This window comes from Engystomops pustulosus, chromosome 3 (assembly GCF_040894005.1).
Source record: "Engystomops pustulosus chromosome 3, aEngPut4.maternal, whole genome shotgun sequence".
Lineage (NCBI taxonomy): Eukaryota > Metazoa > Chordata > Amphibia > Anura > Leptodactylidae > Engystomops > Engystomops pustulosus.
The window spans coordinates 200,086,774-200,110,365 of NC_092413.1; the positions used below are offsets into that span (position 1 = coordinate 200,086,774).

The 23,592-nt window shown below is 43.6% G+C and overlaps 1 protein-coding gene across 4 annotated transcripts in view; it reads right to left on the minus strand.

The window, feature by feature from the left end:
- Positions 1 to 4,364: 4,364 nt before the first annotated feature.
- Positions 4,365 to 23,592, minus strand: part of ROCK2 (Rho associated coiled-coil containing protein kinase 2) — a 105,529-nt gene continuing 86,301 nt past the window's right edge. The window contains exons 19-34 of one of the 4 annotated variants that reach the window (XM_072143590.1): positions 23,372 to 23,556; positions 22,624 to 22,693; positions 21,761 to 21,864; positions 20,636 to 20,822; positions 19,853 to 19,946; positions 18,531 to 18,625; positions 17,806 to 17,988; positions 17,534 to 17,702; positions 15,952 to 16,143; positions 13,135 to 13,202; positions 12,788 to 12,876; positions 12,426 to 12,504; positions 11,894 to 12,152; positions 10,786 to 10,999; positions 8,626 to 8,721; positions 4,365 to 6,311 (exon numbers count right to left, since the gene is read on the minus strand). In XM_072143590.1, coding sequence (XP_071999691.1) covers positions 8,640 to 8,721; positions 10,786 to 10,999; positions 11,894 to 12,152; positions 12,426 to 12,504; positions 12,788 to 12,876; positions 13,135 to 13,202; positions 15,952 to 16,143; positions 17,534 to 17,702; positions 17,806 to 17,988; positions 18,531 to 18,625; positions 19,853 to 19,946; positions 20,636 to 20,822; positions 21,761 to 21,864; positions 22,624 to 22,693; positions 23,372 to 23,556 — 2,070 coding nt within the window. In that variant the 3' untranslated portion in view covers positions 4,365 to 6,311; positions 8,626 to 8,639. Of the gene's footprint in view, positions 6,312 to 8,625; positions 8,722 to 9,898; positions 9,990 to 10,785; positions 11,000 to 11,893; positions 12,153 to 12,425; positions 12,505 to 12,787; positions 12,877 to 13,134; positions 13,203 to 15,951; positions 16,144 to 17,533; positions 17,703 to 17,805; positions 17,989 to 18,530; positions 18,626 to 19,852; positions 19,947 to 20,635; positions 20,823 to 21,760; positions 21,865 to 22,623; positions 22,694 to 23,371; positions 23,557 to 23,592 lie in introns of those variants that run through there. The other 3 variants (XM_072143592.1, XM_072143593.1, XM_072143591.1) reach the window with 3 other exon arrangements.

Here is a 23,592-nt window from a genome sequence, read left to right on the forward strand (position 1 = left end):
GAATGAGTGACAGCTCAGATAACATAAGGAAACAGGAATACAGGAAGACACGAGGCACCGAGTGACAGCACAGATCAGAATACAGGAGACATGAGGCACCGAGTGACAGCATGTATCAGAATACAGGAGACATGAGGCACCGAGTGACAGCATGTATCAGAATACAGGAGACATGAGGCACCGAGTGACAGCATGTATCAGAATACAGGAGACATGAGGCACCGAGTGACAGCATGTATCAGAATACAGGAGACATGAGGCACGGAGTGACAGCTCGGATCAGAATACAGGAGACATGAGGCACCGAGTGACAGCTCAGATCAGAATACAGGAGACATGAGGCACCGAGTGACAGCTCAGATCAGAATACAGGAGACATGAGGCACTGAGTGACAGCACAGATCAGAATACAGGAGACATGAGGCACTGAGTGACAGCACAGATCAGAATACAGGAGACATGAGGCACTGAGTGACAGCACGGATGAGAATACAAGAGACATGAGGCACGGATCAGAATACAGGAGACATGAGGCACTGAGTGACAGCACGGATCAGAATACAGGAGACATGAGGCACTGAGTGACAGCACGGATGAGAATACAAGAGACATGAGGCACTGAGTGACAGCTCGGATCAGAATACAGGAGACATGAGGCACGGATCAGAATACAGGAGACATGAGGCACTGAGTGACAGCACGGATCAGAATACAGGAGACATGAGGCACTGAGTGACAGCACGGATCAGAATACAGGAGACATGAGGCACTGAGTGACAGCACGGATCAGAATACAGGAGACATGAGGCACCGAGTGACAGCATGTATCAGAATACAGGAGACATGAGGCACTGAGTGACAGCACGGATCAGAATACAGGAGACATGAGGCACTGAGTGACAGCTCGGATCAGAATACAGGAGACATGAGGCACTGAGTGACAGCTCGGATCAGAATACAGGAGACATGAGGCACCGAGTGACAGCATGTATCAGAATACAGGAGACATGAGGCACTGAGTGACAGCTCGGATCAGAATACAGGAGACATGAGGCACGGAGTGACAGCACGGATCAGAATACAGGAGACATGAGGCACTGAGTGACAGCTCGGATCAGAATACAGGAGACATGAGGCACGGAGTGACAGCACGGATCAGAATACAGGAGACATGAGGCACTGAGTGACAGCTCGGATCAGAATACAGGAGACATGAGGCACTGAGTGACAGCTCGGATCAGAATACAGGAGACATGAGGCACTGAGTGACAGCACGGATCAGAATACAGGAGACATGAGGCACTGAGTGACAGCACGGATCAGAATACAGGAGACATGAGGCACTGAGTGACAGCTCGGATCAGAATACAGGAGACATGAGGCACGGAGTGACAGCACGGATCAGAATACAGGAGACATGAGGCACTGAGTGACAGCTCGGATCAGAATACAGGAGACATGAGGCACTGAGTGACAGCTCGGATCAGAATACAGGAGACATGAGGCACTGAGTGACAGCACGGATCAGAATACAGGAGACATGAGGCACTGAGTGACAGCACGGATCAGAATACAGGAGACATGAGGCACTGAGTGACAGCACGGATCAGAATACAGGAGACATGAGGCACTGAGTGACAGCACGGATCAGAATACAGGAGACATGAGGCACCGAGTGACAGCATGTATCAGAATACAGGAGACATGAGGCACTGAGTGACAGCACGGATCAGAATACAGGAGACATGAGGCACTGAGTGACAGCTCGGATCAGAATACAGGAGACATGAGGCACCGAGTGACAGCATGTATCAGAATACAGGAGACATGAGGCACTGAGTGACAGCTCGGATCAGAATACAGGAGACATGAGGCACGGAGTGACAGCACGGATCAGAATACAGGAGACATGAGGCACGGAGTGACAGCACGGATCAGAATACAGGAGACATGAGGCACTGAGTGACAGCACGGATCAGAATACAGGAGACATGAGGCACTGAGTGACAGCACGGATCAGAATACAGGAGACATGAGGCACTGAGTGACAGCACGGATCAGAATACAGGAGACATGAGGCACCGAGTGACGGCTCGGATCAGAATACAGGAGACATGAGGCACCGAGTGACGGCTCGGATCAGAATACAGGAGACATGAGGCACGGATCAGAATACAGGAGACATGAGGCACGGAGTGACGGCATGTATCAGAATACAGGAGACATGAGGCACTGAGTGACAGCATGTATCAGAATACAGGAGACACGAGGCACTGAGTGACAGCACGGATCAGAATACAGGAGACATGAGGCACCGAGTGACGGCTCGGATCAGAATACAGGAGACATGAGGCACTGAGTGACAGCACGGATCAGAATACAGGAGACATGAGGCACCGAGTGACAGCATGTATCAGAATACAGGAGACATGAGGCACTGAGTGACAGCACGGATCAGAATACAGGAGACATGAGGCACTGAGTGACAGCTCGGATCAGAATACAGGAGACATGAGGCACTGAGTGACAGCTCGGATCAGAATACAGGAGACATGAGGCACCGAGTGACAGCATGTATCAGAATACAGGAGACATGAGGCACTGAGTGACAGCTCGGATCAGAATACAGGAGACATGAGGCACGGAGTGACAGCACGGATCAGAATACAGGAGACATGAGGCACTGAGTGACAGCTCGGATCAGAATACAGGAGACATGAGGCACGGAGTGACAGCACGGATCAGAATACAGGAGACATGAGGCACTGAGTGACAGCTCGGATCAGAATACAGGAGACATGAGGCACTGAGTGACAGCTCGGATCAGAATACAGGAGACATGAGGCACTGAGTGACAGCACGGATCAGAATACAGGAGACATGAGGCACTGAGTGACAGCACGGATCAGAATACAGGAGACATGAGGCACTGAGTGACAGCTCGGATCAGAATACAGGAGACATGAGGCACGGAGTGACAGCACGGATCAGAATACAGGAGACATGAGGCACTGAGTGACAGCTCGGATCAGAATACAGGAGACATGAGGCACTGAGTGACAGCTCGGATCAGAATACAGGAGACATGAGGCACTGAGTGACAGCACGGATCAGAATACAGGAGACATGAGGCACTGAGTGACAGCACGGATCAGAATACAGGAGACATGAGGCACTGAGTGACAGCACGGATCAGAATACAGGAGACATGAGGCACTGAGTGACAGCACGGATCAGAATACAGGAGACATGAGGCACCGAGTGACAGCATGTATCAGAATACAGGAGACATGAGGCACTGAGTGACAGCACGGATCAGAATACAGGAGACATGAGGCACTGAGTGACAGCTCGGATCAGAATACAGGAGACATGAGGCACCGAGTGACAGCATGTATCAGAATACAGGAGACATGAGGCACTGAGTGACAGCTCGGATCAGAATACAGGAGACATGAGGCACGGAGTGACAGCACGGATCAGAATACAGGAGACATGAGGCACTGAGTGACAGCTCGGATCAGAATACAGGAGACATGAGGCACGGAGTGACAGCACGGATCAGAATACAGGAGACATGAGGCACTGAGTGACAGCACGGATCAGAATACAGGAGACATGAGGCACTGAGTGACAGCACGGATCAGAATACAGGAGACATGAGGCACTGAGTGACAGCACGGATCAGAATACAGGAGACATGAGGCACCGAGTGACGGCTCGGATCAGAATACAGGAGACATGAGGCACCGAGTGACGGCTCGGATCAGAATACAGGAGACATGAGGCACGGATCAGAATACAGGAGACATGAGGCACGGAGTGACGGCATGTATCAGAATACAGGAGACATGAGGCACTGAGTGACAGCATGTATCAGAATACAGGAGACACGAGGCACTGAGTGACAGCACGGATCAGAATACAGGAGACATGAGGCACCGAGTGACAGCACGGATCAGAATACAGGAGACATGAGGCACTGAGTGACAGCACAGATCAGAATACAGGAGACATGAGGCACTGAGTGACAGCATGTATCAGAATACAGGAGACATGAGGCACCGAGTGACGGCTCGGATCAGAATACAGGAGACATGAGGCACGGAGTGACGGCTCGGATCAGAATACAGGAGACATGAGGCACTGAGTGACAGCTCGTATCAGAATACAGGAGACATGAGGCACGGAGTGACGGCTCGTATCACATATTAAGGAGAAATAAGGCACTTACAGCTGCTAACACATAAAGGACAAGTGGCAGCTGAGGGCATGATATAAGGCACATGAGGCACCGCTCTGAGCACATATGGGCCACAGGGCACTCAGTGACAGCTCGAGCACATAAGAGACACGAGGCGCTCAAGGCTACATGTTATATTTTATTGTCAATATGGTTAACATTTTATCATACTGCTTTTCTGTATAAAACATGCACTTTGAGGGATATTTAGGCGTACAGCATGAACGAGCCCACATAAATTATATTTATATATATACTTTGTTTTTCTTAATAAGACCATGTAAAAATAATTCCAATAAGCACCTCCGAGGTCCTTATTACTCTCAGTTATTTTTTGTATTTTTTTTCCTTTTTACAACCCGGCTAAACATTCTTCTTCAAAAAAAAACTTCGATATGAAATGTATTCGATAACCTCGAGCCCGGTGCTGGAGAACAGTTTCCTGAAATATTAAAATACATCTACAGTATGACGGATGCTCGTGACAGCCCGTGTTTTATGTGCGTGTGTGTGGGTGCGCTAGAAAAACACTTAAAAAAAAAAAACATTTATTCAATCCTTTCTCTGAGGAGATAAAAACACAAACCGAGGCAAGCGACTGGAAAAACAAAAAAAAAATAGCACTTATTGGATACCTTCTTCTTCCCGGGAGGGGCGGAAATGGTAGAGGCAGCCATGTTGTGGGTTATCGTAGTAGTCATGAGAATACAGCCATCTCTAAGGCACCAGAAATGGGTAAGAAATCAGTCAAAATTACCCAAATTTTTCAACAGTTCCCTGTACAATACCGCCGTCTATTTACATACACTACAATATGTCTCCCCCTATTTAGGGCGGGCAGAGTCTACTGTGTAGCGGACAAAATTTCCCCACAAAAAACTGTGGTCGCCCAAACACGAAGCCAAGACCGATAAGTCGAGAAATAACGATATTCTAATAAAACTATATGTATAAGGTAGGATTAGGTGTCAATCTGCTGCATTTACACAAATACATACCCCGCCCACAAAATGGCTGCCGCTACTTGGGTCCATTTTCGTTTCATTTATGACTAATACTGAGGGGGGCAGTTAAAGAAACGCGTCATCGAAAAGGGTGAAGATTAATGATATTATGGTATATTCATAGAATTTTCCAAATACATTCAAAGAGACCCTCCCTCCCCCCAAAAAAAGAATAATTAGTGCGACACTTCAGCCCCCTATGAGCTAATAAGCCAACAAGGCCGGAGCTTAGTGATGGAATGGTCAAAACCCAGTTTGACATTTTCTTTTTTTTATTAAGGCATCCAGATATTTTTGGAAGAAGATATCGGTAGTTACACAGGCTTGGAGACTGAATGTGCTCAGTGCTTGCGTCCAAATTTTGCAATTTGTTGTTGTTGTCGTCGTTTTCCCTCTCTGGGAGTCAGACAGAGGGGTGGACGCTATGGCTTTGTACATGTGCATAGTCACAACCGCAGGAATCGGTCAAGGAGTTACAAAAAATACAAGGGGCGGGCGTTCTCACAAATCCTCCGGCGGTACAGTACGCTACAAATATATATATACACGGTTTGAGGAGCTCATTTTATAGGCCGAGGCTGAGCTACGCGAAGCACCAAAACCGTTGTGGAAGCCATTGGCTGTGAGTCCGGCCTTCATCTGTAGTGTGAATTTCTGAGGAGAAAATTTTTGGGGAACCGTCCGTCGTCATCTTCCACCTATTCGTTGTCCTCTTTCCAAGCTTCGACGTCGAACTCAGCTTCGGAAAAGTTTCATAGGGAGTGTAACCCGGGTATTAATCCCAGGTAGGGGTCTAACGTTATCACAGTGACTTCTGACCACCCTGAGCCACTCATAAGGAAATAACATTATCTCTTTTCTCTCTTTCTATATTGCAGCAACAATTTTTTTTTTGTAAACCTCTGATATATATAATGCACACAGTCTTTTTCGAAAAATATAGTTTTTTTTTTTTCTTGATATTTTGGACACCTTATTTTGCTTTCAGTCTTTGTACTTTTTTTTTCCATTAAGTGTAAAGAAATCTTCTTGAAATGGGCACTGCATTCACAGAAGGCAGTTAACTGGAAGAAAAGAAGGAGACGATTAGAGACAAAGAGGACGACAAAAAAAATCCATGCAAAAATATCACCACAAGCTCAAGCCAAAACCGTAACAATCTTCAAGACGCCATTGTTTAATTAAAGGGAACCTGTCACAAGATTTTACCTCACCAAAATATCCTTTCTAAAACTCCCTTTTTTATGTGAAATCTCACCCCGTTTACCTATTTTAAAAAATCTCCCCTCAAGTCAGGCAAATATGACTCTTCTCACCTCATTTGTTGTACAAGAGATGAGTCAATTTTAGTGGTTGCAATCAATTCAGAAGTCCCTATATTTGGTTCTGTGGTAACTAGAAACGAGCCTTTTGTCTCATATTATAGAGGAGGATCTCTTCTTTCAGATCACATCAGGCTTATGGTTTTGTGAGCTACAGAACCGGAGATACAGGAAGCTATATACATGGTTTGAAATTAAAGCTGCCGATAAAGATCCAGTTCCCGCCTATTTTGTAACCACCTGTATGTCCAGTTCCGTAGTTCACAGCCTGATGCGATCTGCAGATTTTTCTAAAAGCTTTTCTAGATGCTATAGAAGTGAGACTACCCTGTGACCACTAAACTTGACTCACCTCATGTGAAAATGAGGTGAGAAGAGTCATATTTGCCTGTCTTTGAGGGACATTTTTTGTTTTATAGTTTTATAGTTTGAGATTTCACATAAAAGAGGGAATTTAGAAACAAGATTTCATCCCTGACCTGAGGGAACTAGTAGGTTAGTGGCGTAAAATCTGGTGACAGGTTCCCTTTAAGAGCCTTACAAGATCAGTAATTGTTGGACTGGCAGGTCCCCCACTGAGTATTGCCGCTCTATACTATAGAAGCCTGGGAAATTATTGGGCCTACGTTCTGCAATTTCTGACGCTCCCACAGCATTGAATGGAGCGACAGCAAATACTCTCATCTGCTGCTCCATCCATATGTAAGAACAGGCAGCCCTTTCCCCGTAATGCTGGATCCAGCAGGTCGACTTGCACCCATCAGTATGTTACAATGATCGTAAAACCCCATTTAACAAAAAATCTAACAAAATAAAAAATAGACGAACATTCTAAAATATTTGTATCGAACTTAATTTTTAAGGAAAAAAAATAAGCACTGCAAAACAAAACACTCCAAAACTAGCACACAAAAAAAGCAAAAAGCACACAGCAAAATCTGCAATGTAGATGTGCTGCGAACCGCAACCTGCATGAACTACAGCCGATTCAGGACTAGGTCATAGAGGGGAAAATATCATTATTTTGATAAACTAGGGACCGTTACTCATAGATCCAGGCACCGTGACTGTGGTAATCTTCTTATATTTGTTACCCATGGCCTCTTTCCTTCTAATAAATATGCTAATGAGCCAGAATGGCACTGGGGGGGGGGGGGGGCCCTTAACAGAGCACCTGTGTGCTGCAGCTCTTAACCCCCCCCCCCTCTGCCTGTGTAATTTTACACAGTGGAGGAGCTCCTGCACAGTGCAACAGCCTGTGAAGCTGTGAGACTCCGAGCCCTTCAGGCTCATTAACATAAATTTAAAAGTTGATTTTAGAATGGAGGCGGCCATTGATAACAAATATGAGAGGATGATCACATTTCCAGTGTCTGGATCTATGAGTAAGTGTCCCTAGTATATCATGATGGATTTTGATGGTAGATTTCCTTGAAATGTCCTCTCATGCGATTCTTCTACATGCATAAAAAATACACTTTGTTCCATTTCCATTGAATAGGTCCTTGATATCAGATTAGAGGGGGAACATCACCCAGAACCTATACAAATCGGCTGTTCCCAACAGCAAGAGAGACTAGAACAGCTCCATTCTCTGTGTAGTGGTCGAACCAAGTCACTGCAGCTTACCGTTCAAATCTACGGTAACCTGATCCGACCACCACACAGAAAACGGAGCTGTCTGTTTCCTGCCCCATTCTCTGCTGATCACAATTGTTGGCCCCCCACCAATCAGATATTGATAACCAATTCCATGGATATAGAAGCCCCAGCAGGGTGCAGATGGCAGCCTTACAGAACAGTATAACTTTCGGACATCATAAAAGTTCCATCTGGGATCATCCCATTTTTTTGGATTCCAAAGCAAAATCACTGACAATGGCGGCAAGACCTTTAAGTCCCATCACTAAGTTGTGGGCTTATAGATGGGGGTTTGGGATTTTGTAGGAGTAGCGCGTATTTACCAGGGATGCACACGTCAAACCGCAAAACCAGGCAGAAAGATTGTATCACGTCTATCAAATACGCATTCCCATCTCCTAAGCAAAACATTTACCCAAGGTTACCGCTTCAGAAATCAAAAACATCATCCCCATCATCCTCTACGTCATCCAGAGACCAGTCCCAGTCTTTAAAGGCCAGGTCAAGCAGTCTGCAACGGGAGCGGCGAGGTGTAAGAGAAATGTAATGATGAAGACCATCGCCCCATTGTTATCAGTGGTGTCTATCGGGGGGAGGCGAGAACATACCATACACATGGCGGATGGGTCATACTACTCCACACATCAACACGTGGACTTGTGGCTGGGGAGTAGTGAGTGACAAGGGTGTCCCGACCAATCTAAAACTTAATTCAGGAGAACCCCCTACTATCCACAAGGTTACAGCAGGACAACTTGTCTTCCTATATTAAAAGCAAATCAAAATCCATCATGATAAACCAGGGACATTACTCATAGATCCGGGCACTGTGACGTGTGGTAATTTTCTTACATTTGTTATTCCTGGCCTTCTTCCTTCTAAAATCAACCTTTAAAATAATGCTAATGAGCCAGAAGGGTTTGAGGATGTTACTAGAGACCCTCCGTGCTGTAGCTTCCCAGGCTGTTACACTGTACAGAAGCACTCCCCCAGCAGCACTTACCTCTCCCTCAGCTAAAATCTCACAGCTCCTGAACAGCATAACAGCCCCACAGAGAGGCTCTGGTACCGCCCCTCAGGGCCCTTCTGGTTCATTAGCATAATTATAAACATTGATTATAGAAAGAAGGAGGCCATGGATAACAAATTACCACAGTCACTGTGCCTGGATGAGTGAGTGTCCCTGGTGTATCATGATGGATTTTAACGGTGGATTTCCTTGAAAAGTTTGCACTTGCAGCATTTCCCCTCATATGTCCCAAAAAGTTTGGATTGCTGTGCGCTCAACTGCTTCCATACTCTCATACAAATGTATGAATGTCCACTTCAGCATGAAGGTAAGGAGGCAGAGCGACAAGTATGAGACCTTACTGGCATCTCCTGTAGAAAATATATTATATATGATAGGGGAAAAAAAAGGACAAAATCTGGTACGGCCTAAAATGCAAGACAGCATAAAAATGACATTATGACAAAAGGCAACTTGATATAAATGATTTTGGAGTTAACAAAAAACAAAACAAAACAAAACAAAAAAAAAACTAAAAAAACTAAAAAAAAGTCCAATAAGACAATTAGATAAACACCTAAACTAAACAACCGGGGAGGGGGGGATATAGACAGTAGAGAGAGGACGCTGGCATAGCAGGTTAGTGCTGGCGGAAGAGTGATGCATGCTGGGAACATATCAGATCTGACCAATATTACTTACTGTACCATTTGAAAACGGTAAAAGTAAAGTCAAGTCAATGGAGAATGATGCGGAGGGCAGGACCAGAGCTAGAAACAAAATTAGTAACAGGAAGATGGATGGGATGGGTAGAGGGAGAAAAAAAAACAAGGGTGGACATGTGCAGAAAACTCAAAAAACTCTCCAGTAGTAGAATAAGAACAGTCTATTCCCCTACCAATGGAAAATCATCATAGGCCCAAAAACACAAAGGGATAATCTCTTAAATTATTTTCATATCTCAAAAGAAGAAAACTGGTAACAATTACAAAAATGTACATTGTGTTATCATTAAAAAAAGACAATTTTCATAATTTTTTTTCCTTATATTTGGCTTCCTTGGTGCTGCAGGGTACAGACTTTGGACAGAATCAGTCAACTTCCCCCTCTGGCGGCTCACAATAAAGTTTGAATACAGATTTTTCCAGCAAATTTCCTTGTTTGTCTATGGAATTTACTGCCTGGAGCGCGGAACATTTGAATGGATAACTTCAGACGGTAAATTCAGACGGAGCAATATGTCTGAACAGACTTGCTTGCGTACGGTACAACCAGCCTAGGTCTTCTATAGTGCCCTTTGACTATTACCTCAGAGCCTTCGCTCCTTTCCTGACAAGCAGGGCAAAAAGCTATTTCTATTGGCTGCCCTGCAGGTGGAGCGATACTATAAAAGTAAATGTAACTTACAATAGCATCTACAACCATCTCGTGGATCTATACAACGTAGAAACCCAAAATCCTCTGTGCTCCATTTTATTTTTTAAATGGTGTATTTTTAGAGACAAAACAATACAACACAAAGTTCTGGGATATCTTACACATAACATACAGTAGTTTTTTTATTACCTGGGTTTGTTTGGAGGAAGTTGTCGACTAGGCCGCCTCATCGACGGGTTTGGCTGTACCTTTATGGAAGCTCTTGGAGAGGATCGGGCAAAGGGATCGGGAGCTGGTGGCTTTTTGGGGATTTTTTTCACCAGCCGACTCACCCACTTCTGCTGTTCTTCCGTGGAGTTCGCTAATAGAAGTAGATTCTTCGCCGTAGAAATATCGTAGTTTACTGAGGAGGGGGAAAGAAGAGACTCAGAAGTAGTAGTAATAGTCATGTTGGGATGGAGACAGAGGAGGAGATTAGAAGGTCTGCAGAAAGGGCGGTGCGCGTGTGAGTGACTGCAGAAAGGGCGGTGCGCGTGCGAGTGACTGCAGAAAGGGCGGTGCGCGTGCGAGTGACTGCAGAAAGGGCGGTGCGCGTGCGAGTGACTGCAGAAAGGGCGGTGCGCGTGCGAGTGACTGCAGAAAGGGCGGTGCGCGTGCGAGTGACTGCAGAAAGGGCGGTGCGCGTGCGAGTGACTGCAGAAAGGGCGGTGCGCGTGCGAGTGACTGCAGAAAGGGCGGTGCGCGTGCGAGTGACTGCAGAAAGGGCGGTGCGCGTGCGAGTGACTGCAGAAAGGGCGGTGCGCGTGCGAGTGACTGCAGAAAGGGCGGTGCGCGTGCGAGTGACTGCAGAAAGGGCGGTGCGCGTGCGAGTGACTGCAGAAAGGGCGGTGCGCGTGCGAGTGACTGCAGAAAGGGCGGTGCGCGTGCGAGTGACTGCAGAAAGGGCGGTGCGCGTGCGAGTGACTGCAGAAAGGGCGGTGCGCGTGCGAGTGACTGCAGAAAGGGCGGTGCGCGTGCGAGTGACTGCAGAAAGGGCGGTGCGCGTGCGAGTGACTGCAGAAAGGGCGGTGCGCGTGCGAGTGACTGCAGAAAGGGCGGTGCGCGTGTGAGTGACTGCAGAAAGGGCGGTGCGCGTGTGAGTGACTGCAGAAAGGGCGGTGCGTGTGAATGCATCAGTGATGAGCTTGCATTTATGTTCCATATGTGTGTGTGTGGCCATCTTGGAGAGTCTTAAAGTCTAAAATGTAACCTGTAGACTCTGGAAATCCTGCATGGAGAGTAAACATGTGACACATACCTTTGCAAGGTGCTATCATTTCCTCTTTTTTGTCCATATGGTCTTTGTGGCACTTGATATGGCAGCGCCGGCACTCTAAGGCAGGAGGGGGTTTGAACATGTGCCACAGGGGCTTCATACAGGCGTCACAGCTTGTTGGGAAATGGTATAACGTGGGAATGAACTCATGTCCTTTATGACAGATATAGTTGGACTTCTCCACCGGATCCACTGGGAATTCTTGCTCTTTTTTGCTTTCTCCTTCATTGTCATATAAAATCTAAGGGAAAGAAGATATATATCAAAATAAATACCAAAAGAGGGTGCGTGTGAAAATGTTTTCACTCTGGGCAGGAAAATACATAATGTGACTGTAATATAAATTTAACAAAAAAAACTAGAAGAATTTTTTTGTGTATATAAATTGGCCTAAATGATCTCTTCTTATTGAGGATCGACCGCACCAATCACACTCGCCAAATTCAGTAAAATCCAGTAAATCCAGTAAAATCCTAAAAATGATTTTGGTAGGTATTAAATATACACCACTTGCCTGGAAAATCCTTGGAATCTCTTTAGCATCCGCCCGATACACATCTGTCTGTGTTACCTGCCGCACGTGGAATAGTTTACTGTGAATAGAAAAAGAGCAGAGTTTAGGGAAACAAATATTTGTCTTAAAAAATCAATTATTTATATTGTTTTGCAGCATGCTGTAAAGGGAGATGTCTTTCTGGTGTTGACATCTACAGCAGTGACACCTAGAGACCAATATGAGAACTGCAATTTTTTTTTTTTTTTTTTTTTACTGTTCTCTTTTATTTGCTCTCATCAAAACTTTAATACCAATTGTACAAATTCGGGATAAATAACAAATATGCCACTTTCGAATTTAGGATTGGAGACAATACTTACTCTATATCCAATACCATGTATGGATTGGATTGTTCTTTATCTTGTTCACTGTCATAAAACAGGATTTTCTTGCTGCTAACCACCACGTACTGGAGGAGAAGCACAGATAAGTAAATGGACATCACACACACATATATGGGACAATGTGCAAGACTAAACAGTGCCACACTAGTCAATGGATTAACTCTGGTACTGCAGCTAAGCCTTTTTATAGGAAAGTAGCTGCAGTACCACACACAACCTCTGGAACCGGTGTGGCGCTATTTTTTGAAAGACAGACATCTAATCCTGTACAATCCCTTTAATGCTCATTATCAACCAAGAACGTGACAAAATGATGCACTCACCTTCTTAATCCAGCCAAACTTCTTAGTGTTTCGCACAGGTAACGACAACCATCCCTCCAGCCTGGATTCTGTAGAGATGTGAACACAGAATATCATCAGTTTAGCAATAGTTCCATCAAATACAGATTTATATCCCAAAATGTGTCCAAGCAGCGAGAAGCGTACACAAGGCAAAGCAATCCTGTAGCGAGTGTGCGGCCCGATCATGTAGTCAGCGCTCACCCATCATTTCCCCCGCCCTGCACTGGTTTATACTGGTGTTATACATACTAGATACATAGAATACCTATGGGTGTTCTGGTGCAAAATATACAATATCAGTAGAGATCTGATGATTATTTTACAAGCCAAGAGTGCATGTGCGTAAGGGAGTTGGAGGAGATAGCTGCTCAGCCAACATGCTTTTACGTGTGTGGCCTTATCAATATCACAGGGAATAATTTAGATGTAGTCAAAAGGATACGGAGTATTAACTCAGAGGTGTCAACAGGAGCCTGCCATTAGGTTTGGTTTCAGGAGAAAATATATAGAGAGAGTTTATTTTTAAAGATGGATTTCCCTTGTCAGCCATTCTGACCATAAAAAGATGCTATTGTTCGGAATTGTCCTTGGAGTTCTGTATAACTAAACATGTATGAAGAAGCAGGACTGTGAAAATGCATTTATATTTCAGGATTGGAGCTGGACTGTTCTAACAAAGCTGTGTTTTTTGATCTTTGAAGTCAACCTGCGCCCTAGCCCCTCCCCTGTGCTGTAATATCTAACCAGAAGCCTGATCACAGAGGAGAGGGGAATGTTGAGGTTAGAACTATTGGAAAACATAACAGGACGCTATATTTAGTTATAATTGCAAGAATGTAGCTAGACTTAATTCACTCACCTCCCCTCTGCTGTGGTCAGGCTTCTGGTTAGATATTACAGCAGAGGGGAGGGGAGTGCATTAAGTAGAGCTACATTCTTGCAATTATAACCAAATATAGCGTCCTGCCATCTTTTCCAATAGTTCTAATCTCAACAATTCATATATTGGGTGGAAAGGGTATTGTAATTGTGGGTATTTTGTGAACAGCACCGAATACACATGGATGTGCAATATTAACAGGCATCTTAAATTCCTATATCTCGTACTGTGAATATTGTATTTGTGGTGTTATACATGGAGGTGATATAATGAGTGGGCACTGGATCAGAAAACTGGGCCGATTTGTCCCCAAGTGCCCTTAGGCTGTGTAGTTGGCACTGCCGCACTTCTAGCTGCCCCACAATGACTCCGAACATAAACATTCTGTGAGGTAGTCATATGTATGAGGCCCTCATCCTTTATCCAAGGTGACAATACAAATTAGACAGCAGCTATTCCACCAAAACCTCCTTTAAATGTGCATGTTTGGTGTGGCAGAGCGTGTACGGATTCTCCATAGGGACCACAGATAGCAAGCAGCTTAAAGGGCTTGGTCCATTTTACCCCATATATTTGTAATATGTGTGTGGGGGGCAGGATATTCGGTAATTTACTAATATACATCTAGTAATAGTTCTGCTCCGCTTTCCTGATATGTAAAGTGAAGCCTCCTGTCTTTTACCTCATCAGTCAGAGATTCCTGTCCATAAAACGGCTGCAGATGGAGGGTCATGTGATCTTAATCTTATATTCATGAATACTATCATAAGGTCCTGGCAGGGCGATTGATCATGTGCAGTTAGAGATCACATGACCCTACATCCGCGGTATGCCCGCCGTGTGCTGGAGAGGAGGCGGCCCCTCCTCCCTCCATAGAGAATAGCGGCACACGGCCGCACACACGCCAAAAGATAGAGCATGCTCTATCTTTTTGCGGTATGCGGCCCGGATCGGTGCTACACATGTGTGGCACCGCATCTGCGCCGCTATTGCCGTCTATGGGGACGTACATGCGGCCGCAAATTTGCGGCCGTATGTACGTCCCCGCAGACGGCCATGTGAATGTGCCCTTATGGTCAGGAAACTCTGGCTGATGAGGTAAAAGACAGGAGGCTTCAGGAGGCTATCAGGAAAGCGGAGCAGAACAATCACTAGATGTATATTGGTAAATTACATCATATCCTGCCTCTCCATACACTTACACTCAATACACAAAACATGAGGTAAAATGTAAAGAATGAATTTAAGTTAAAAGATCAAAAAAAAAAAAACCACACACACACAAAATTAACAAGACCAACTCATCATCAAAATAGACATAACAGAAGCGCAATTCATCCCGATGTCCGACATTCCTTAATCCTATCTGTAGACAGGCTTGACGCCCTAGAAAGAGGGGCTGGCAGCCATATCCCTCGTTATATACCTGGTCATGTGATGTCACACGGGTGCACGGCTCATTAGTTCACAAAGAGTAATCAGTGCTGTGTGATATAACAAGCCGTGCACTTGTGTGACATCACATGACCAGGAAACGATATTTACCAACAGGAAGTAAACAATAAAGCTTCCTATAGAACATCAGAGATCTAAAAAAAACTGAGGAATTGTGAGTAATTTGGAAAATTGTATAACTTTTCATTACACAAACAATTATTGCTGAATGTGGACAAGCTCTTCAACAGTGGAGGACTCCTTCAATGGGTAAAAAGTCCTATATACAGCAGATATAAAACAAATATTTGATATTTTAACCCAATTTCAAGACTGTTCAGTACAGGAAGCATGCGGTCAGTGTTCATGCCATGCCAATCCCACGCCCCGTGTGATTAGGAGAGTGATCCAGGGGTTAGACAGGGGCAGGTCACAGGTTATGGGGTCACACAGTGCAGCACACTGTTGCACAGCGATGTCACCTTCGTTGTCATCGCTATCGGGATCTGTAGGGGGTTGTGCACGGGGTACGGATTCCTCCTCTGAATCCGATTCAGAATCAGAGTTGAAAAGTAAGCGAGCACGGGAGGGCTTAGTGCCAATGCGGACAGAAGTAGAGGAGCGCTGGTAGGTGAAAGACATGGACTCCATAGTACGGGACTGAGTGATGTGAACTGGAAAACCCGGCACAGGACCGGAAGGAAAAGTGCAGATGAAAAGTTATGTAATGACCAAGTAAGTAAAGGAAGGAAAAAAAAATAACAAGATTATGAAAAACAGGAATGCAATACATGTCCTGCAAGGGAAAAGATCTCCTAGACATGACTTATCATAATGCCATCTTATACCCTATGCCTCCTTCACAAAGCCTAGGTCTTTGCTTTTAGGATTGATGGCCCTCTAATGAAAGAGCCTCAGCTGATCCAAAAAACAAAGGCCTCCCCTCTGTCTGAGTACATCAGTAACAGAGCCACAAAGTATAAGTAGGTCTACAATGTCCTAATAGTTGTGGGGTGTAGAGATTTCCATTACTGGAAGACTCTGACTAGTTCCTAAACTTCTGTCACTCTAGAGAACTACCACTGTAAGATTTCAGAACTGGTGGTGCCCTATTAAGCCTAATTGAATTCTCAACAGTTTACAAATAACTTGTGCAGATAATAGTAAAGTATGTAATATACTTTATCATGGAAATCTGTTCCTCCGTCTTTGTTTTTCTACGCAATTTGTGTAAATCAGTTTTCTGTCCTGTAGCTGAGTGATAAGGAGAAGCTGATAAAGTGTCTAATGATTTATCTCCTTACAGACAGTCTATGGATAGTCTTATCTCCTCAGAGACAAATCATTAATTGAAATATTCTCTAGGTATGGAAAGAGTTAATCATTAGCCTCCTTATCGCTCTGAAGTAGATGGAGAGCTGAAGGCTTTCAGATACACTGCTCACTACAGGAGAAAGAACAGGAGGAAAAGACAGGAAAAAAAAGACACAGAGAAGCACTTTTTAGTAGAATGAGGTAATCATGGCCCCTTTGTATTTTTCAGTAGGTAGTGCTGTACATACAAGTGTGGCTGTGGCTGATCGTATTTGAATGGGCATACATTCAGTAAGACCTGAGATGCAGTACCAAGCAAAGCCACAATTACATGTAGGGCAATGCGCTTGAATACAAATTAAGACAATCGTTTCACACCATTTATTCTACTGTCTGACGATGAGATCTTTCCCAACTGATCATACATTTACGGTATATTCCATAGGAATGAGGGCAGCTTTGTTGTATGTACAACATCTTAAAAGGGTACTCCAATGACAACAAGTCCGCCCCTATCCACAGGATAGGGGTTAAATTCTTGTCACAGGTAAACCCTTTTAAGTTGCACCCATACAAATTCTCTCCAGTCACAGTTAATAGTAAATGGTGACATATGTGTGACTTGACCATCAAGTGCATATTGGAGGTAAAAAGTCGTGTAAAGTGATACATGACCCTTTACACTAGTAACATAACAGAAGGCAAGTGTGTGTTCTCCAAGAGGGTAAGTGGTGAGACTAGTGGTTTTACCTGGGTATCCGTCATCGTTGTCCGTGTCTCCGTGCCCGCTGCCGATGCTCGTGCTATCCAAGCCTATGTGTATGGTTTGTAGCTGTGAGCGCAGCTGCTCTATGTCGCTGTCTTTGCTGTCTAGCGCCATCTGCAGCTCAACGCGAACCTGACTCTCTTCTGCAATTTGCTGTAAAGAAAGAAAATTATGCAAATTGGATCAAATCCAGACAGTCCGGCCATTTCTGTCACATGACATCCATACAGTCAAGAGAAGTCCCGGGACTCCTTACCGCCTGCATCTCATTCATCTCCTTCTGGTACTTGATGACCATGCGGGAAAGTTTTTCCCTCTCTGATTTCAACTCCAATTGCAGCTTCCTATTCTCCTTCTCCTTCCTGCGCACATCAGTGTCAGGTCCTCCCTTGGAATTGGGAATTTTCCTGTTCATGATCTCGGCTAGTTTGTTCACGGCCTATAAAAAAAGAAGCGAGACAAAACGGTTTAGTAACGGCCACATGTGCCTCTATGGGTGACAAGCGCACAAAATCCCTAGAGTGGTGGGCAGAATATTGTGTATACTATATGTTTATATTGTGCAGAATATCGTGTATACTATATGCTTATAGTTTGCAGAATATCGTGTATACTATATGCTTATAGTTTGCAGAATATTGTGTATACTATATGCTTATAGTTTGCAGAATATCGTGTATACTATATGCTTATAGTTTGCAGAATATTGTGTATACTATATGCTTATAGTTTGCAGAATATTGTGTATACTATATGCTTATAGTTTGCAGAATATTGTGTATACTATATGCTTATAGTTTGCAGAATATTGTGTATACTATATGCTTATAGTTTGCAGAATATCGTGTATACTATATGCTTATAGTTTGCAGAATATCGTGTATACTATATGCTTATAGTTTGCAGAATATCGTGCATACTATATGTACATAGTATATTGTGACAACTATGACACTAAGTGGCTTCAATAGGTGATGTTACCTGAGTCTTAAGGGTTCTCTCAGTCAGCAGTTGCTTCTCAAACTGTGTCTTAATGGATATGATATTGGTTCCTTCTTCCTTCAGATGTTGAATTTCTTTAAAATTAACAAAACAGGGTTAAAACACTCTGTTCTCACATTAACTTTCCTGCATTTCAGATATTGTGTAAATGAATCATCTTTAAGAAGTCTTGTAAAGATTCCAAACTGTATAGAATACAATGGAAGAATTACCATCATTCTTGGACTTTAAAACTCACCTTACTATAAGACACACCAGAATTTAGTCACCCAAAAAAGGAAAAATATATTTTACACCAAAAAACTAAGATTTCCGTAGCACATCCACATAAAATAATGATTATTTCCCTTATTTTGTCATAATTAAAAATTGTACATGGTGTACAGTAGGTCCAAACACCTACGCGTTTCGGCTATTACCTAAGCCTTGCTCCTGGTTTAAGTAATCACCGAAACGTGCAGGTGGTTCCACCTACTGTACACCATGTACAATTTTTAATGATGACAAAATAAAGGAAAGAATCGTTATTTTATCTGGATGTGCTACGGAACTCTTCTTTTTTGGATCCAGCATGCATAAAGCCAGCTATACGTGTGCACTCCAGCCATAGGAGCCTCCACCACCTCAGGACAAGCCAGGGTAAGTGAAAACTTTCTTTTTCTTTGTTATATTTTACACCAATTCCTTGTTGGTCACACACAAGCACAGCACAGACAGCTCTGCTACACCCATTCATTCATAGACACAGACTGTTACATACATAAACACACTCAGTAATTCTACACACATACATATCACTGCTATATAGAGACAGCACTGCTATACACACACTGCACTACTAATACATATATGTATATATACACACATAAACCTCTTTTTTTTACCAGCCACAACTTCTCTGGGCCCCATCCCCAGGCAGCATGAAAGGGTTTAAGGACCTCACAGTGATGCAGGAAGCATGTGATTGGTCACATGCTTCTGACATCACTCTAGGTACTGCAGTAATATTTATGTCCGGACATGCTGGGCAGGGAGAGTTGGAGAGCGGTGCAGAGGCTCTGCTCTTTCAGAGATTCTGTGAAGAGCTTTGTCAGCGCTTCACCCAATCTCCGGAACAGCAGTCAGGAGGGTCTGGCAGTCCTGGGCCCTCCTGCCCTTCGTACTATAAGACGCTCTTTTATAAAGAGGTTTTTTCTTGCTAAAAATGTGTCCAATTGTTTGAAAAATACGGTACATTCTTAGAAAATCGATTCTCGGAAGATAACAAATTAGCTCATTTCCATTAATAAAAGGTAACTTACGTTCTTGGGCATCTTTGAGTTTGTTGTTCAGGTCCTCCTTCTCATTAGCCAAATTGGCCACATCAGTAGTCAATGTTTTGTTGGCTTCCTCAAGCTATAAGATAGGATAGAAAAAGACTGTTACAATTGTGCTCGGTATATTGCTAGCCATAAATGAGTTTTCCAGTAAAGGATGTTGAGCCATCACATTATCTTAAAGGTATGTGGCAATATGGCCACAAACAGCCTCCAACCTGTTATTCAGGACAATGGCAGGATCACAATGATGCCCTTCTATATTCTGGAGGATTCTGTGTTGCACAGAAATTGATCTTTAAATGCTATATTCACATTAGCAGTAAGGAGTCACAGGGGAGGAGAATAGCCATTGGGCTCCTCCTCCTGGGTTAATAATCACCCATAGTCCAGGTCTATCATCACACCAAATGCATGTAGTCTTTGATGATGTACTAATCCTTAATTTTTCACAACAGGAACACTCCACACTTAAAGGAACACTCCAGTGAAAGCCGGTTCATTAAAATTATACCTAATGCTTAGCCTGAAGGGAGAAGCATGACTCCAGTTTCTAGTCATGCTCCTCCCTTCAGACCCTGCACCATGCATTACTCAATGAATGAATTACTGAAGTGTCCCTTTAATATTTGTTTATCCCCCAGACTATATCTCAAGCTGCTATGCAGATTGATATATAGTAGCAAGCAATAGACTAGGTGTTGAACAGGTGATGAATTTTAGACTAGTCCCTATAAGCTTCCCACCAACATTCAAGAACCCACGTACAGAATTAATGGTGGTGTATTTCTCTGCGAGCTCCTGCTTATGACGCGCCATCATCTCCTTGATCTCCAGCTCCTTCATGATCTTCTCCTTCTCCAGGTCGGAGTACTGCTCTTCAGCAATGGAGCGTGCCAGCTGTTCGGAGTCGGCCTTGGTCAATGTGATCTCGAGCTGAGCAGCCAGTGAGTCCCTAGAAATAAAGATAGGAAATGTTACATTTTAATTAAATAGTTTATTTTGAATAAATTTGGTCTATACCTCCTATGAGTACCTAAGTGTTGCCATAGTAGCAGACTACAAACAAATAGCGGAGAATTTTTTTAATTAAAGTGAAACAAGACGAAAATTACAAGGACTGTAGGAGAACAATGCCCAAAACCATTACACTAAAAATGCAGGCTATATTAAAAAATGTCCATTTTGGGAGTTTGTCTAGTAATTTTGGGACATTCAAATTTTCCTCATTATCATGAATATGGTCTCATGGAAATTACAAAAGTGGTGTTAGTCAAAGGGGTTATCCAGAGGTTACAAAAATATGTCCGCCTTTTCCAAATCAGCGCCACACCTGACCAAGGCAAGTTCTGGCATTGCAGCTCAGCTGTATACAAATAAACAGAACTTACAGGGGTCCTACCATTTCAGCAAATTAATGTTATTGATTGTATTATGGAAAATTATACAATTTTTCAATATACTTTCTATGTCAATTCCTTGTGGTTTTTAGGATAACAGAAAGCAGAGATCCAATAGGAAGCTTCTATGTTTACTTCCTGTGGACAGAAATCTGACCATGGTCACACAGGTGCACAACTCATTAGTATCACAGAGAGTAATCAGAGCCGTGTGATATAACGAGCCGTGCACCTGTGTGACCATGGTCAGATTTCTGTCCACTGGAAATAAACAATAAAGCCTCCTATAGAATGAGAGCAAGCAGAGATCTAGAAAACCGTGAGGAATCCATACAGAAAGTATATAGGGAAATTGTATAACTTTGTATTATTAAAACAGTAATATTTCTTTACTGAAATGGTTCTACCCCTTTAATGCAATACCACACATTACCCATGGTCAGGTGTGGCAGCCATGTTTCTAAAACCCCCTTTAATGATTCAAATGACTTGCCTCTCTTCCTGTAGCTCCTGAACTTTCTGCTGCATCTCTTTAGAAAGTTTTCCTTGGTCTTCACATTCTTCCTTTAGCTCCCGCACCTGAGTCTTGTACAACGTCTGTCCAAACAATGAGCAAGAAAGAAAATTATGTGTTTTTTTTTTTTTTTTAAAACGAAGTGTAAATTTTAGTTAAAGGGGCATTGTAGCTAATTAATGTTATAGTTTATAAAAAGTTTTCCAATATATTGTGTCAATTCCTTGCAGTTTTCTAAATCTCTGCTTGCTGTCATTCTATAGTAAGCTTCCGTGTTTACTAGCAGTGGACAGAAATCTGAGCATGGTCACACAGGTGCACGGCTTGTTCTATCATAGAGAGCTGTGTGATATACGAGCCGTGCATCCGCGTGACCATGGTCAGATTTCTGTCCACTGCTAGTAAACACAGAAGCTTACTATAGAATGACAGCAAGCAGAGATCTAGAAAACCGTGAGGAATTCCTACAGAAAGTATATAGGAAAATTGTATAACTTTTTAATCATAAAAACATTAACATTAATTTGCTGAAATGGGAATACCCCTTTTAAGGTTTAAGTCCTCCAGGATTACACAAAGGCATTTATATATAATCTGATGTCTGTTATCGCAGCTCAAATCGATTAAATTAAACGGGGTTGTAATACCGGAGACATCCCATATATAAAAGTGGAGTCGTGTTGTGGAATAAAAAGAGATTCCTTTTTGGAATCACGGAGTGTCACTGCACTAGTGGCTGCCCCTGCCACACACTGGGAGGTAACATTAAGCCCTATGGCAGTCACTTTAGGAACTGGGTGAGTGCATATTGTGTTTTTGAAGATAAATGAAGCATAGCTTACAGAGAAGTACTGCTCAGCCTCCAGCTGATCCTGAAGTTCTTTCATCTGACCATCTGCATCCTGGCGTTCTCTGCAAAATCAAGGCAAGGCAATAAGGAAACTCATCAAATTTCTAATTTTACTACATTTCTTATGTCAAAATCTGGATTTACTGTGCAACACATTCTTGTGTAAAGTTGCAAAAAAAAAGCACACTATGTACAACTTGCTCTGCTCCTCCAGCTTAAAACATGCTTCCTGCAGATAGAACACTATGTACAACCTGCTCACCTCCTCCTGCTCTATAACATGCTGTGTGCACATAGGACACTATGTACAATCTGCTCGGCTCCTCCTGCTCTATAACATGCTGCCTGTAGATAGGACACTATGTACAATCTGCTCTGCTCCTCCTGCTGCTTTATAACATGCTGTTTGCAGATAGGACATTGTGTGCAATCTGCCAGCAGAAAAGACAATATGTACAATATGCTTCAATCCTACTGCTCTATAACCTGTTGTCCACAGATAGGACACTATTTACAATCTGCTCAGCTCCCCACGCTCTATAACATGCTGTCTGTAGATAGGACACAATGTACAATCTGCTCAGCTCCTCCTGCTCGATAACCTGCTCCCTGTGGATAGGACACTATGTCCAATCAGCTTTGCTCCTCCTGCTCTATAACATGTTGCATACAGGTTGGACAGCGTGTAGAAAGTAAGAAGATGCTTCATGGAATCGATAAGATAGTAATGAGCCTCTTACTTGCGCAGCTCGCTGTTCTGTTTCTCTAGGCTCGCTCTGATCTCGGTCAGGTGGTTGATCTCCTGCTTGAGCTGCTTCTCGGACATCTTCAGACTGTTCACCTGCTGAAGCTGCATCTTTAGGTCATTCTGGGTCAGGCTGCGCTTCTGCGTCTCCTGCTCAGTTTTTAGGGTGAGGTTTTTAACCTAAGAAAGTCGTCAAAAATAGAGATTAATTAGAAT